General features: G+C 37.5%; 1 protein-coding gene across 1 annotated transcript in view; it reads left to right on the top strand.

Annotated features, from left to right (window-relative positions):
- The window catches only part of LOC131063812 (probable methionine--tRNA ligase), a 111,486-nt gene that overhangs the window by 57,499 nt on the left and 36,150 nt on the right, over positions 1-17,837 (top strand). Inside the window, exon 16 of the mRNA XM_057997755.2 lies at positions 11,798-12,042. Coding sequence (XP_057853738.2) covers positions 11,798-12,042 — 245 coding nt within the window. The remainder of the gene's footprint in view (positions 1-11,797; positions 12,043-17,837) is intronic.

Here is a 17,837-nt window from a genome sequence, read left to right as displayed (position 1 = left end):
CCAACCAAGCAAGAACTTTTCCTTCAAAAAATGCAATTTGATAACCTTTATCTTCTAGAGCAGAAATGGAAATTAGGTTTCTTTTAATTCCAGGAACAAACAATATATCACTAAGATGCAAGGAAATACCAGAATCTAATTTTAGAGAAGTAGAGCCAGAAACTCTTACCGAATAACGAGCGTCATCACCAATTACTACGTGAAGGCTGGTATCCTTTTCTACTAGGCCTGAAAGATGATCGCAGTGACCTGTGATGTGTCTGGAGGCACCACTGTCAATCAACCATGTATTGCTATCTAAGGGAACACTGCTAGATAGAGCGGAGATGAATAAGAAGTCATCATTTTGTTCTGAGACTTCATTTAGGTTTGCTTCACTTTGGTTAGGATTAAACTGACATTCCTTAGCATAATGACCAAATTTGTCACATCTAAAACATCGCACACGCGAGGTATCTCTTGGTTTCTTCCAAGGGTGTTGGGAACTAAAGGATCTGGGATCCCTATTTCTTCTAGGATAAGGTTGCTTCCAATTTCCCCTTTTCTTGCATTGAGCTGCAAGCATGTGATGTTCATCTACATGGGGGCTCTTGGATTGACTCCTTGTGAAGAGGCGAGACTCTTCCTGGATGCAATCATTCTTAAGGCGATCAAGAGTGGGTAACTCCGACCGACCACTTATGGTTTGGATAAATGACTCCCAAGAGTGAGGTAGACCATTAAGGGCAATCATGACAAGGTCTTTATCTTCCATGTTATGGCCAATTAAACCTAGCTGATTCTTTAGTTTTGAAATTTTTATGAAATAGGAAATAACAGAATCTTCTTTAGCCATTTTGATATTAAGTAGTTGTTGTCTTAACGTAATTGCCCTACTAAGATTGTTAACTTCATATGTACCTTGTAGATGGCTGAACATTTCCCTTGCAGTGGTGAATGAGGCAATAGAGGTGACGAGGTGGTCTTTGACTGAATCAATGAGAATCTTCCTGGCCTTGATAGCATCCCTTTTGAATTGTTTCAACTCAGCTGCATCCGAAGGTTCAGTTAGCTCTTTCGCTTCAATGAATTGGAGAAGATCTTCTTCCTCAAGAGTTTACTTGATTCGAACTTTCCATGCAGTAAAATTTAGATTCCCATCAAGCCTATCTTCAACTTTCAGCCCCATTGACCTGATCTGCAAAAGCTACAGCAATCTGGAAATAAAGGTGTACTGAATTTTAAATCTGAAGATTGATCTAACCAATTAGCTCTGATACCATGTTGTTTTTAGTACTTTCAGATTGAATAAAACTCAGAAAATCAGAATTAGTTTAAACTAGGTTAATTAATTTATTGTTTTCCAGATTTAAGCATAGTAAAGGAAATAAAAAAAGAAGGACAAAGCACAGTTACCCTGGGAAAACCTCCTAGGAGGAAAAACCCAGCCAAAGAGATCCTCGGATCTGATTATAGATTATGGTAATGCAATTGTTACAATACTTATCTCAAGAACTTGTAGAAGTAGATGTTGCTGTCACAAAAAGAATGGCAGATTGCTTCACTGTCATGTGTGTGTTTGTTGCTGATAGCTTGCTTCTTCTTTTAACCCAGATTTACAGATCCTCAAGAACTTTGCACAATCTTAACTAAGTTCGCCTCCTTCTAATGATGTAATTCACGCCTCAACTTGAAGACTTTCTTCCTGAAGTTCGCATTCTCCAAACTTGTGTATTTCGCATGAAGTGAGTGCTACAATTGATGTTTGTGGTGAGAGTTGAATGCTTATTTATATAAGGAGCGAACCCCTTTTAGCATGTCGGCTTTTGCAAAATAGAACCCTTTTAATTATTTAATTTACTAATTGCTTAATGCAAAGTTAGGATAGGTCCTATCATGAGGCGTGTATGTTTTAGTGTGGCGTGGAGGTGAGACGTGGAGGTTTAGGGCCCAGCCTTATGCGTTGGAGGTTTAGGGCCCAACCCTAATTACAAACAACACATAAGGCTTATCGGCTGATTGATGTAGACACTGATCGTCTCATATTCAGTTGAGATGTTGTGTTTGATAAAGAAGGAGAGCCTTTTTAGCTCTCTTCTCTTGTTTTCAATCTTGAAGATCAACCTTTAAAGGCTTAAGGGTTTGGGTGTTTGACTTTCCTTAGCTCCACCTAAAGGGAGGGATTTTGATGATTCTGAACCAAAGAATGTTGAATCTCCTAGGTAGGATCTTGTTCGACCAAAATTTCCTTAGGAAAACCTAGATCAACATCTCGATGAGTTTCTTCCAGACACTCTTGCTCATGTTGATCCTTCGACATTAGATACAAGTGCTTCTCCTTGTCGACCTAAATGGTGGGAAAAGACCATTGGTGTTGTTCGTGATGATGAACTTGTTGAGGGGAGATCTTCTAGAGGCAAGAGAAAAAAGAACATAGTGAATTTTTCTCTCATGGCAATTCTTTAGAGTATTTATGAGACTCAGGTGTATTTTGAAGCACAAGGAAAGCCTGAATGGGAGAAGGCTATGGAAGCTGAACATCATAGTCTTCTCAAGAATAACACATGGGTTCTATTTGATCTTCCACCTAGGAAGAAACCCATTGGCTGCAAATGGGTCTATAAAGTCAAGTATAAGGTTGATGGAACTCTTGATAAGTACAAGGCTTAGTTGGTGGCTAAAGGGTTCTCACAAAAAGAGGGCATCTACTATGAGGAGACATTTGCTCCCATAGGCAAGATGAGCACCACTCTATTTGTTCTAGTCATTGCAACACAATTTGCTTGGAAGGTCTATCAAATGGACGTTAAGAGTGCCTTACTCAATGGTGAATTGGAGGAAGAAGTCTATATGATGCAGCCTTAGGGTTTCAAGGTTGTTGGTAAAGAACACCAAGTATGTAGACTAGTGAAAGCACTCTATGGCCTCAAACATGCTCCTCGGGCATGGTACATAAAAATTGATTATTATTTGTTTGGACATGACTTTCAAAGGAGTCCTTGTATGTCAAGAACATTGGTAGTGAGATCCTTCTTCTGGTCATCTATGTTGATGACTTGATCATTATTAGTAGTGCGACACATTTGATTGAGCAAATCAAACAGAATTTGTGCTAGTCCTTTGATATGACAAACTTGGGACTTCTGCATTATTGTTTGGGTGTTGAGGTTTTGCATCGTGGTAGTATCTTTGCCTCTTAGTCGAAGTATGCTAGGAGTTTGTTGGATGAGTTCGGTATGAATGATTGTAAAATTTCATCTACACCTATGAAGAAAGGGCTGAAACTATTAGCCAAATCAAATTTACTTGTGGTGAATGAATCAACATTAAGGCAACTAATTGGCAGCCTTATCTACCTTACAACCACTAAACTTCATCTTAGTTATGCTGTGAGCTACTTATCTTGCTTCGTGACAGCCTTTAAGGTAGAACATTGGGTTGTAGCAAGGCATGTACTTGTTGATGTGTCTTTTGTACATGACCAAACACAGAATAAAATACCTAAAGGTACCTTATCATCTCTTGAATAAAGCTCCCGAATGCTGAAGATATCGTAGAAGGACAATCGGAGGAACTTCAAGGTTCTGTTATGTAAGATCTCTACTCGTGGATAAGCACCAGTGGTCGTTGTGTTTACTGTTTTACAAGGGGCCTTACGTACTTTCAGAGAAAGCTTGTTCATGCAACTACTTTTCAATTAGGAAATTGGATTCTCCTAATACTAACTGATGTTTCAAAAAAGATCAAAAGATAAAGGTTTTAAGGAGGTGATACTTAAACTAATCCTAAGAACGACTCAATGAGGACTGGTCTTGATAAAACTCTACCAATTTCAGTATTGCCAAAAGATTACAACTCCACTGGAATTGGTGCGATCTTCTAAGGGGATTCAATGATTTTCAAATCATTAATGGGATAGATACTATCAGTAAGATACATATCAATGCCTCCAACAATGATTGAACTCTTAAACAATCTCAATGTCTCCAGTTGACCACACAGGGCGTACTTACAATCAGTAAGGAGCTAGTGGTTTGGAATATGAGTCTTATCAAAGATCAAGCGCAACATTTGTCTTTCGAATCTTAAAACTTTAAATACTATCTCTACTAAGAGTGATTCAAGAAGATAAACAACCATGAAAATAGCCACAAGGATTGCAATAAAACACCATAACTTCAATATTTCATTGATCTCATAGCCAAATAAAACAACAATTGTTCAACTTTCTCTCTTCACTACTTATTTCTTTGCTGCTGACAATGTTAAACTTATTTTTCTTTTATGATTCTAACTCTCTAACTCTTTAAAATGAAATGAGTGAGGGCTTATATAGCACTCTCAAATACAACGAACGGCCTGGATCAAAAGAAGATCAATGGCTGAGATTTTGACACCTAAACCCTAATTAGGGTTTGTTACAAAAAAGTCCCCATTTAGATAAACATTATCAATCCATAGCCAATAGGAATTGGCACAAATAACGAGGAAACATAGCCCAATGGGAATAAAGTTGCCACATCATTTTATAACAACTTTTCATCTAGAATTTTGTTCCCTTTCCTATGCTCTTTTATAGCATATTCAATGAATCTGGACGTAATTCCCTCAATTTCAGCAATGGAAATCTCATGAAGATTCTTCATTCGTTCTTCCAAGTGGAGGACTTGATCAAAAGCTGTGAGAAGGGTCGTCTCCCATCCAGGCTCTAGCTCTTTCGTTTTCTCGATCAGGAACATAGTAGCATACATCTGACCTCGCTGCTCCTCTGTGACCATGTTCTCTTCCTTGCAAAAAATGATCTTAATCCTGTCTTCCAACTCTTGGACATCCACATCTGTCTCGATCTCAATCCTTCTGTCAAGGATCGTACATAATATATCAAACACCTTGTCTTGAATAGGGTGGATAGTGCCTTCAACTCGGCTGCATCTGGTATTGATGTCTTCGAAAAGAACTTCCTTCATTTGGAATAATGTTGACCATTGCAAAAGGCTGTGGGTTCCTCCATCCATTATCTTCTCTTGTGCTAAAATTTGTCTCGGTGTCCTTATCACTTGCAAAACCGGGATGATAACGCCTCTAGTGTGAGTGAATGCATCTACAGTTATCAATAGATTATGAATGATCTCAAGGACCTGGATAGCCCGATGGACTGTCTTCATCATTCTTGTTGCAAATTCAATGGCTACCTTGTAAGATTCATCAATCCAAGAACTCATGAGTCGGGCTAAGTTCTTCATCTTTTCTGCCTCATTTACCGATTCGGGAGTAAGTGCATGCAAAGGTGATACTGCTGGATCTTGTTGTCTCAATGGCTGACTAAGATGACTAAAGTAATTTCTCCAAGCACTAACCTCTCTTTCTAGCTTCTTATTCTTTTCCATTTCTTCTTTGAGTTTGTCATTAAGTGCTCTCACTGAATCAGCTGCTTCTTCCATGGCTTGCTCGGAGGTAAGTGGACCAAGATCAAATGTCTCTAGATCATATTCCTCTGCTAGAATCTCATCCTCATACTTGTCCACCACTGGTGTAGCTATCTGTACCTTTTTGGATCCTGCTTCATCTCTAATTACCTTTGACATCTTTGTGGCCTTCTTCTTTTCTATCTCTTCATGGGAATTTCCTATGAGACTTTCCAAATCGAATACTTGTTCTTCCTCTTCGACCACAACTACCCTTGTCAGTCTTTCTTTTAGCCAATCTGGAATAGAAGACTTTCTTTCTCTCACTTGTATTTCCTTAGGCAGGGGTCTATCTTCTCTGAAGGGAGATGTTGCTTCATCATCATTCCTTCCTTCTTGTTGTTCATTAGCACCAACCTGGAGAGATTGACTTGATGAATGCTGAGGTGTTTGTCCTTTACCTTGTTTATCATTCTGCACCTCGGATTCCATAGACTCATCAATCTCATACACTATTTGTCTTTGATCTTCTCCTTGACTTGTTTCTTTTTCATGCCTAGAAGACGTACTCGGTGGACGATTGGGATTCACCTTTTGTTTCTTCTTGGAAGGTTCTCTCTTCTCAAGTCCTTCCTTTCTTTTCAATCCTTTAGAATGAGAAGCATTCTCACTCACACTTGCTTCTCCTTCTTCTGTTCTTGTTTCCAGGGTGAATGTCATGGATACATTCTGCTCCTTCAACTTTTGATGTTGTACGTCCACCCATCTGCGAGTGCAAGTTAAAACGGGATCCATCAATGCTCTTAGGTCTGCAACTTCGGGCTCGTTCCAATCTATCTTCACCTCTTTATCCTCCTTCTCATAGGATGATTGGAGATAGCTACCATTGTCCTGGGCTTGATCGGCTACTCTGTAAACCTTACATTTCCTGATGAGATCCAAGGGTAATCTAGAATGCATCTTTCTTTTCACTTTTATATCATCCTGAACATTCATCCAGAAGTCCTCCACTTGAAACTCATGTTTGTATTTCTTCCCAACTGTCTCTTCCATGTGACCATGAGGATCGAAATTCTCCCTTGAGGCAAAGGATGTGAATGAATATAGAGATAACTCCTTCTCTGCATCCTCCGCGGCTTGAGAATTAGGACACACTTCAATTGAATTTCCTAGTAGAATGGGTACGGGGATTCCATTTCCATGCTTATGTCTTGATGGTCTAGCATAAGCTGCCAACTGTCTAGTCACCTCAAGTAATATTATTTTGTCCATAGGATACCTTGGCAACATGTAGGGAGGTGAAGGGCATCCATGGACCCTGATGTAGGTGAATTTTGGAAACTGAATGAACCACACACCATGTTTCTTCACAAGCTCTTGTGCTTCCGGAGACAATCGGTGATGAATCCCTCCTTGCAATGTCCGGGTGATATACATCGTGAAGGTGTCATTGATTAGCTTGTAGTCATTCCTTGGCGGATGATGTAGTTGAACATAAGAATCACAAACTCTTAATTTTCCGGGTCCTCTCCCAACAACTCCTCTGTGGTAGCCCTACATACTCAAAACTTCTGACTAAGGAATATATAACATATGAACTCATGTGGAAAGTCTTGGTAGGGCTTAACCTCCTCAACTGCACGTCTAGGTTGTTGCTAATAATTCTAGCCCAATTGAGCATTCCTTTTCCTTGGACAATCACTTGTATGAAGAAGAACATCCACTTGTCGAAGAAGAATTCGACTTGAGAGGCACCAGTAACCCGATTGAGCATGGTTATCAAGTCCTTGAATTCTTCTTGGAAATCAATTCTGTGTGGCGTATTAGGTATTTTGTTCAAGCGAGGCCTACTCTTTAGTAACCAATTCTTGTTGATGAAGTTCAGATAGGTATTGGGATCATCTTCGTAGATAGACCTAGCTCCTTCCAAGCTCTTGTAGATCATATCTCTTGGCTCCGGGAGATGAAAAGCTTCACTTATAGCTTCTTCTGAGAGATAGGCTAAGACAGTTCCATCCTTGGCTACGATCGTCCTCGAATGTGAATCATAGTGCTGGGCACATTCAATCATTAGTTTGTGACATTTGACTGTAGGAGGAAATCCTGTGGCCTTGATGATGCCACTCTCAATTATCCTCTTGGCAACAGGTTACGGCTTGTCGATGTAGGGTGCTTCTCGAAACTTCTTCACATTGAAGTTTCCTAGATTGGTGTCTCCGATAGTGCTCCACTCGTTCTTCTGATCTTGGTCTCCAAGTCATCGTTCTTCTGATCTTCTTTGATGAGAGCTTGCCGGGTAGTGGATCCACTGGCCTTGGGGGTCGTCATTTGATACCTACACAAAAAAAAGGCTTAAGTTAGGCTTGAGCCTAATATCTCAAGATAGGAGATTTGAGACCTTTCAAGGGAATAAATAGATTACAATTTGAAAATAATGTGATAAACCCTTAGAATTGTGAATTTTCAAATTGATATTATTTTGAATTAACTCAGATTATGAAAGACTTAACCTTACAAAGGATTGATATGGAAAATTAAATTAAATCTTCAATAACTTGTATCTGAAAGTGAAACTTTTAGCCTTAACCTATGAAAGACTTAACCTTACAAAGGATTGTATCTGAAAGTGAAACTTTTAGCCTTTGGGCATTTCCTTGTAACTTGTATATTGTTTTTTAATATCACATGCATATTGACAATGAATTTTGAAGGCAATTAAGTTTTGACATTTGCTAATTTGTTTGACTCAATGTGTACTCTCAATTTAACACAAATGTTATTTATCAAGGATCTGTTATGTATATGATGAATGTTTTTATCAATGTTACCATATGAATATTTGAATTTTCCTTAGATGTTTTAAAATTTCCCTATTTTTAATATAGCCATCCTATTTGCTGTCCCTTGCTGACCCCAAAGATGGCCTAGAAAAAGTTGTCACCAAATCTCCTCCCCCCATCCCTTGTCTCCATTCTGGAAACTTTATTTCTGAATTGATCCAAAATTTTAATTCTCTGACATCGCTACTTGTATGAGGAGAGAATCATTTCTACTACTCAGGCAAACCAAAGTTATTGAACCTATAGAGATTGAAGAAACAATTATTTTGGCATTTAGTTGATGATTGATATTGCTACAGAAGTTGATTCAGATCCAAAAATTTGTGACTGTTAAAGTTCTGGAATTTTTTGTAAATTCCAAAGTAAATCCAATTGGAAGTATCTAGAGCTGATGATCTGTCTTCCAAGTTGATTATTTGTGACAAGGAAAATTTAAAAAAAGAAATTTGAGATATTTTACAAAAAATCAGTCTGTACAATCACTAAAAACTGACCAAAACTCATCCAAAACCAAATCAATCATTAAATTGAAGAAGACCTTATAAAATGGGATCACAATAATTTAGAAAGTCTCAAGAAAGTTCGTCATGTGTGGAGAAGACTTTAAGAAGAAACACAAACCATCTGAATTAATTTATATTCAATGATTTTAACTGGAAACTGCTTGGATAAAATATGAGATGATTTTCAAAGACCATGTTAAAGGTTTTCTTGTCAGAGTTTAGAATATGACACAAACATGTCTTTTGAAAGCTGATCACATTCCATTTTTATGTGCATTGTGGGCAATGTTCTTATCTTTACAATCAAGGTTAAATCCTTCACAGTAGAAATATGAAAGTAAGATCAATAATGTAGATGATTGTTTCCAGTATTTGAGGATCTTGGTGATGCTTTAGTTAATCGTGCTATATACCCTTTATTATAACTTTCCCATATATACATATATGTTTGAAACTTCATATATATATATTCAATTACTTTTTTCGCTTTGTAAATCTTGGGTGATTTTAGTCTGCCTTTAGTGCAATGTGGGGCATGTTTGGGGCCACATCCTTGTCATTTGTAAATATGGGTCATGCGCAAACATATCCAATTACTGTGATACCACAACCTTTTCCCATCCTCCTATGTTATTGGACCATCTTATTATACTAGGAGATTTCAACCCATGTGAAGTTTTTATGAGTTTTTCCATTGCCATTATAGCACAATCTCTTGGACATTCACCTGAACCCTGCGCGCGCACGCATACGTGCACACACACGTACCCGCACCCTCACACACACACCCACCCACACACACACACACACACACCCACACTCACACACACACCCACACACACCCACACATCCACCCACACCCACACCCACACACACACATACCCACACACACCCCCACCCACACATACCCACACACACCCACACATCCACCCACACACACACACACATCCACCTACACCCACACACACACACCATTGGCGGAAGAATAATTTTTATTACCAAAGAAAAAATTGAATACACAAGATGTATGTGACAAGGTTATATATAACCCATGAATTTGGTGTCTGCATTTGGGAAAACTAACAGTAAATATCGTATTGTAATTAAGGATGTTTGTGCTAATTTTCTGCACCTAGGAACAATAGCTGAGTGATTATTTCCTGAAATTCTAACATGTGCCTACATGTGTATATGCATATAACACAAGCATAACACATGCACACTTGGACAAACACATGTACACTCACACACATGCATCTGCGCTGCACACACTCCAAAAACTTGTTGAAATTGTGAGTGCTCACTAGTCAAAATGAAGGTCAAGAAAATTGCCCTGTAGCTCACCTAGCCAAGTTATGCAAAGAAAATGAATTTAAATATTTTTTTAATATGCTGAGATTTTTCTGAATTGGTGAGTTTGAGCCAAAATTGTACCTATCAAGTTTTTTAACTATGGGTTGAAGGATCTAGCTTATTTTCCTGCACACATTTTGCATTATGTGGACATTACATTTTTGTGGACTTCACCCTTTTTTGCAAACTTGAACATCTTCTAGAAACAGTATGTAAAGATCTGAACTAAAAACATACAAAACGACAAATTTATTATATTTCTTCAAAACACGATATAAGCATATAGATATTCATCAACCCAAGACAGCTTACAAAACACGTTCCCATGCCGAACTAGACATTACTGGTATTCCAGATGTCAGTCTGAATGTCCATCTGCTGCTTAGTGGTTTCCATCCTCAAGAAGCTGACCTCTGCACTGGAAGGGCTTCGTGACTTGTCTCCAAGGCCCCAGCTGCTGGAAAACATTGTTCACCTTAGGGAAAGGAAATGTTTGTTGTTTTTATTAAACTTCAAGTGCATCCCTTCTCCTCAATCCAGGGCATTATACAATTCTTCTTCCTCTATTATAGGCAATCATTCCTCAATAAATGGCAGTTGACTAACAAGTTATTCCCAAAATTGATGACAGTTCCTTATTTAATGTCTAATTAGCTGACCACATGCCCTCCTTAATCCAGTCCATTACAGTTCTTACTGAATGACAGGCACAGACAGGTATGATATCAACACCACTCAGCCACTCTAACTGAAAGACTCAATCACCGCTCAACTGGAAGAGACACAGATACAGCCATCTTATTCCAAACACAAACATTCCTAACTAAAAACTTAAAGTAGCTGCATACTTGCTACACCTACGCTGGCAAAACACAAACCCAGATATGGATTGGAAAACTGTACATGACACAGTAGTTTGAGATTTAGTTTTTGAAGCTGATATTATTGAGCAAAATATTACTTATATTGATAGTGTAACTGGTTGAGACCTAAGATTAGTCCCACAAATATGTCAAATGGGCTGGACTTTTACTTCTAGATTTGCCCAAGTCTTTTATTTTTTAGTAGGGGGTCTGATGAACTTTTAGGAAGAGAATTCTATGTCAAGACAGCTAGATTTTGCAAAATCTTTTTTTTATGAAAATCAATTTGTTCAGCTCTTATCTAGAGATCGAGTCAAACAAAAATAGGTTTGCCATCGTCCAAGTCGAACCTGAGTCTCAGAGCCAAGATTTATCATTGTTTTTCATTTGTTTTGTATGATAACTAGAATGTATAGTCTCTTCTTGTTATGTATGCTACTTGGTTTAGGGCTTTGAGCTGTTTATGTTGTCTTGTCTTGTTCAAAATATGGCAGTAAGGGCTACCTGGAAACTGATTACAAACAATCAATAATTAATTTATGGTCGAAACATAGAGAAATTGAGGAGGTATTAAACGGAATGGCACATTTAAAGAGGACACAAAATGGCTTGGGTTTCTGAAATACAAAGTCTGCCCTCTCCTGTCTATTAAATAACATGTATTTGTTCTTTACAAAGACCATGAGGGAAATTGTGTGTGGATAGGTTTTGACATATTTTAATTGTATTCTTTACAATTTTCGTAATATTGCTGTTAAATTTAATATTATTTATTTAGACTTCTAGACCAGCTAACATGGTGCTTTGGTGATTACGTGATTGGATTTTCTGTTGTTTGAAATATGCAAGAACAGAAGTGACGAAGAAGGGAGCACAACCTAAAAAATCAGAAGCAGTGAAAGGAAAAAATACAACATCAACAGCGAAAGATGTCCCAGTTTCAATAGCAAGGATTGACATCCGAGTGGGCCTTATCACCAAAGCACAGAGACATCCAGATGCAGATTCATTGTATGTGGAAGAGATTGATGTTGGAGAATCTTCTCCACGAACCGTTGTCAGTGGCCTTGTTAAATATATTCCACTTGAGGAGATGCAGGTATTGTGAATTCCACTCTCATACAATTTTTGATAGTCAACATATGAGTAAAAACATTAGTAAGTATAATTTATGCACATTCTTGCAAAGGAAATCTAAAAATTTGTTTGGTATTCTGATTTGCTGATCATAAATTATTGCACTTATTTTGGGAATTGTATATTGAAACCGTTAAATATTGGCTGTGGGCAAGGTAGACTTTGTTAAAGTGGCAATTCACTTACAAGAACACTAATATATGTCCTAGGAATTCGCTAATGAGGTCAACTTTAGGGAGGATATGCACTGCATTTAGGAAACTCTAAATTAACTTGTTAACCTAATAGCAATGAATTTGTGCAACATCAGTTTTTAGATTTGAGCTGGTTTTGGAATATTTTAGGGTTGACATAAAAAAATAACTTAAAAAGGATCCTCTTAAGGGTTTTTTCAAATAATTGGAGAGTAAATGGACAAGAAGAATAGTGCAATGTCTTAAGATTTCAACCCTTTCGAAACCAGTTCCCAATTCCCAATTAAGATAATGAAGTCCATGACTAAGTCAATATCAATGATAAAAAACTGTACCTTATGCTCACTTAGTTTAGGTTATGAAGGAGCAGAAAATCCATTGAGATCCCAAATAGCAAATGTGAACTGCTATTGACTGTTGGATCTGTTCTGGGAAGAAGTGAAATGGTGAGTGAAACTACATGAGCATCATTTGGTACTCTTTAGGAAGGGCAGTGCCACTAATCTTATTCTGCACTTTATTGTCTTTAGCAAATGGACATTGCATTTAGAGAATTTGGCATTAAGCTTCCTCAATATTTATTTCAATATTTAGCTCATTGTTTCTTGGATCTCCTTTGTCAATATATTGGAGGCTTAGAAAGGAGGTTCTTGGCTAATTTTATTGCAAGTACATGTTTTTAGATTGATTTCAAAAGATAGAATTGAGGATCTCCATGGTATCAATAATACAGATGCAAAAGCATATGGATTTCAAAGAATTGATGTTGTTCAATTAATCAAGGAGACAAAGCTCCTTTAAATAGAGTTACAAAGACGATGTTTCTAAAAAAAACAATAGTTAACTAGAGGCGAAATTAGAAACAACTTAAATGACCATTAATAACACAAAGAGAAAGATATTATTCTAATACCCTCCCTTAATGGTCATCGTTCTAATTACCAAGAGAAATAACAGAGAAGGTTGCCCCCTTCTCAGAACACACTGCAACAGAAGACAAGACTCTGCCACTTACTCTGCCACTTGAGATGAGTTTGCCACCAACCCTTCCAGAAACTGCAGAACTTCTGGAGATACCCAAAACAACACCAACCGTCCAACCTGATGTTGGAGAACTATCCCTCCCTGTAACCAGAGACACACCAAGAACAGCTATCACGATTTTGAGGAAAAAATCGGCAAACCCTCCAAACTATTGCAGATGAGCAAGATGCCCGAAAATAGATTGCAAATAAGAGACTAGTGCAGATGTTCGCACAACAACTCCAGGTGCGACGAAAAACAGACTGCAGCAAAGTACAATTTTTGAGGAAAAAATCATAAACCCTCATGATTTTTTTTACAGGGACAAAATATTTAAAAACCCACAGATAATTTTTTAGGACAAAATTATTAAAACCCACAAATTTTTTCAAGGGAAAAATTATTAAAACCCATCAGAATTTTTTTTTAGGTAAAAAAATATTAAAAACCGAAACAAACATCGATGCCCATAAACCATCTTCACGCTTTTCGAGGCACGAAAAACGAGGTATTGAGAAGATGCTAAGTGCACAAAACCTGATTGCCTTCCAACATCAAGTTGGTCAATGACACCATCTTGCATGTTTCCCAATGCACGGAAAACAAAAAAATTGAGAAGAGGTGTTGGCACGGAATTCAAAAAATCTGAATCCCAATGCAGAAACAGAGGTAGATGCAGGTACAGGTACAGACTTCAAAAAATGAAGTACGGCGGGCATGAATTTCAAGAAAAAAAATTCTGGTTGACCCTGAAAAATCCGAAGACAACCCATAAATCCTTGCGAAAAACCCACAAAGAATCTGCTGTCGGAATCTGGATCCGTTGGCTTGAAAATCGAGGCACAAAAATCGAGGCACCCACAAAATTCTGACAATGACCTAGTTGAGATCTCGAAAAACCCATCACGAATCTATGCTCAGAAAATTTTTTCGACTGAATTTGGAGGGTCAAAACCCTAGCCGAAAATGCAGATTTCCGTCCAAAAATGGCAGAAAAAAAATCTGCAGGCGGGGAAAAAACGCGTTGCATGGTTGTGCGAAATGCAGGAGAGACGGGTCGTGGGAGAGGGCAGAAAATAGCCAGAAAACCCTAGTAGCTGCAGCCAAAACGAACTGCCAAAGTAGCAATTTCGAATAAACAAATAAATTTTTCAAAAAAAACTATTAAAAATTCATGATGAATTTTTAATTGAAAAATTATTTCGAAAATAACCAAGGCTCTGACACCATAATACAGATGCAAAAGCATATGGATTTCAAAGAATCGATGTTGTTCAATTAATCAAGGAGACAAAGCTCCTTTAAATAGAGTTACAAAGACGATGTTTCTAAAAGAAACAATCGTTAACTAGAGGCGAAATTAGAAACAACTTAAATGACCATTAATAACACAAAGAGAAAGATATTATTCTAATAATCAAGACTCTTGTATTGTAACCATGTCTCTGATAATATATTTGGGTGTGCTATTATTGCTAGTATTTTTCCTGAAAGGTTTTCCTAAGGGAAATCTTGTAATGTCTATGTCATTATGTAATTTAAAAAAAAAATCTGAACTTATTTTACAGTGTTTCTCTTATAAGATTGATTTATTTCCTTTCATTGGTATTAGAGCCAAATAACTTGTTTATATTTGTGGGAGGAGAGGGTATATTGACTCTATTGTTAATCCTTGTTTGAATGAGTGTTTTGCATAGGGGGATCTTGCTTTTAGGTACATAAATGATTGACACTTATATTTACTTTTCTTTTTGATAAAACCAATGCTTGAATTAGATAACAAAGAGAGTAATAAAATATTTCTTTATTCACACATGAAGCTCTTTGTAGAAGTAAACCAAGATGATCAGCCAAGTATCGACCTCTGTTCCTTAACTACATAGTTAATCTAAATAGCTTGATGATTGCCACACAGAACACAACTTTCTATTGCTTCCTATAACTACTCGAAAGTTGACAAACAATTACTACATAACCAGACTCCTAGTGTAACATGTTGGAAAGTGGAATATCCAAGTCAGTATGCTTTGGCTCCATAACCCACAACTTTTCAGGGGTTTGGGGATAGTGCTCCTAGGTGGGTTGAGGGGCGATGCCCGTCGTGTATTCTAGGGGTAGCACCATCATGCCCAAATGGAGACCTTCAAAACCACATGGACCTTCGTGTCACACACCATGTTCATAATTTTTTTAAAAGACCAAGTCAAAGGTGAGAAAACAAAACAAAAAGTTTAATCGCCCAGATCCACAAATGGATCAGATTGGATCATAGATCTGGTTCAAATTGGACTTGGATCTGGTCAGTCTGCAGGTGATACAGTAACACAACCAAAATGCATTAAATGACATTTTCACTCAATTAGCATCCATTGATGTGAAGTTGAACAAAGATCAGCGCATAGCCTTGCGATGCTTCCTACTAGATTTGCGGGACAACTTGGAGATGGTAATTAGAAGCACCGCCTCTAAGTCGAACCTTGAAGTGGTAGTCAAAGCCTTGACATTTGAAGAGATGAGGTGGGAATCTACTAAAAATGCTTTAGTTATTAGAGGTCGTTCAATGAAGGGGAAGAAGGGAGATGAAAGATCCATGTTGAAGGAGGGATCTAAATCTCTTGGGAAATCTAAAGTTAAATCTTGGACCTATAATTAAACCATTCACATCAAGAAGAATTGCAAGGAGACGAAAGCCAAAAACGCAATTGAATGATGATTCATATTCAAAGGTCTCAAATGAAGACACGAGATATTTTTGTTGCAGCTCTTCATATGCATACATGTGAGATGCATGGTCTTGGAGTTATGTAAGAACTCATAGGTACAACAATATATCAACGAAACCATAAAAGCTTTATATGAGAGAGAGATGCAATAAAGAATTTCTCTATTTCCACATAAAAAATGAATATAGTATACTACAATACAATGAGATGACCTTGCTATATGGGCAAGGATAAAACACTAAGATGAAGTAAGATATGCCACGTTTCTAAATCTTATGAAATGAGAATAAAAAGAAAAGGACCTAAATAAGTTTAAGTAATAAGATGCAAATAGATCCTAAGTGTAACTACTCAGGTAATACACCTTGTTCACACCAACAACCTCACTTAAGTACATCAAAGGTAGGTACAAAATAATGCATAAAAAGTAAATCTGGGTCTTGACAACTAGGCTTGATGAGGTACCAATGTACAACAAAATATCTCTCATAAATGGAGAAAAGTAGAAGCATGTGGGGAAAATTCTTCTTCAAAAGAGAAACAAATATGTAAAGAAAACATGAAGAAAAGAGGGATTCTAGAAGACCCCCAAAGGATTCTTCACCCCAAGCATTAATCACAGTTGAAGATAATGAGGCAATGACAAAGGCTTAGTGAAGATGTCCACAACTTGCTCTTTTGTTGGCAAATACTACAAGTTGAGAAGACCATCTTTGATGGGCTGCTGTATGAAGTGCATGTGGATCTCAATATTCCTAGTTAACTAATGCTCCACTGTTGCAATAAATATGTATGGCACTTCAATTGTCACACCAAAGAATGGTGGGACTATCAGGATGAAATATAAACTTTGTCAACAATTGTCAAATCCAAAGAACCTCTTGTTTAGCCAAAATTACTGCTTGCTACTTTGCCTTTGTAGATGATAATGCAATAATAGATTGATTCTTGCAAGACCATGCAATGGGGATAGATCTGCAAAAGACATGGTAGGAGTAGACTTTCCATCATTAACATCACTAGCCCAATCCAAGTTAGTGAACCTAACAACTCGAGAGTCTCCTGATGTATAGTGAATACCGAAATGCAAGGCCCTTGAATATATCTCAAAATATGTTTGGCAACCTTCCAATAACTCTTGTGTGGATCCTAAGAGAATCGAGAAACAAGTCCAACCACAAAAGAAATATGAGGACAAGAATGTGTTGGGTACAAAAGATTGCAACCTAATTGCTTGTACACCATGAAATCAACCTTAGTAATGGAGCAATTGGAAGGCAATACAACACCAGATTGGAATGGAGTGGGGGTATCCTTGCAATTAAGCATGTCAAAACTCTGAATAAAACTAATGAGTGTTGCTGAAAAATGGTGATTCCTTTTGAAGACTAAATAACCTATAAATCAAGAATGTAATGCTAAAATTCATCATCCATCATATAAAATTGCTCCATCAATGCTCGCTGTAGTCTTTGGATCATTGAAGATGAGCTACCTGTAAGAATCAATTCATCCAAATACATTAATAGAATCACAAGACCATCTCCGTATCTTTGGGTATAGGTTAAGGGATTAGAATGGAATTGAGCGAATCCATAAGAAAGTAAGAAACGGTCCATCCTCGCATACCAAGCTTGAGTGGCTTTTTTGAGACCATATAATGAACGTTGAAGCTTGAAAACTAGTGAAGGATCTTGCACAAAACTTCGAGGCTGATCCATATAATCTCCCTATGAATTTTGAAAGTTCTTTAGCCACAAGATGTGCCTTGTATTTGTCCATAGAACCATTAGCTGCATATTTAATGTGGTGCACCC

Source organism: Cryptomeria japonica, chromosome 8, assembly GCF_030272615.1.
Source record: "Cryptomeria japonica chromosome 8, Sugi_1.0, whole genome shotgun sequence".
Lineage (NCBI taxonomy): Eukaryota > Viridiplantae > Streptophyta > Pinopsida > Cupressales > Cupressaceae > Cryptomeria > Cryptomeria japonica.
This window is presented reverse-complemented; position numbering and strand designations above follow the sequence as displayed.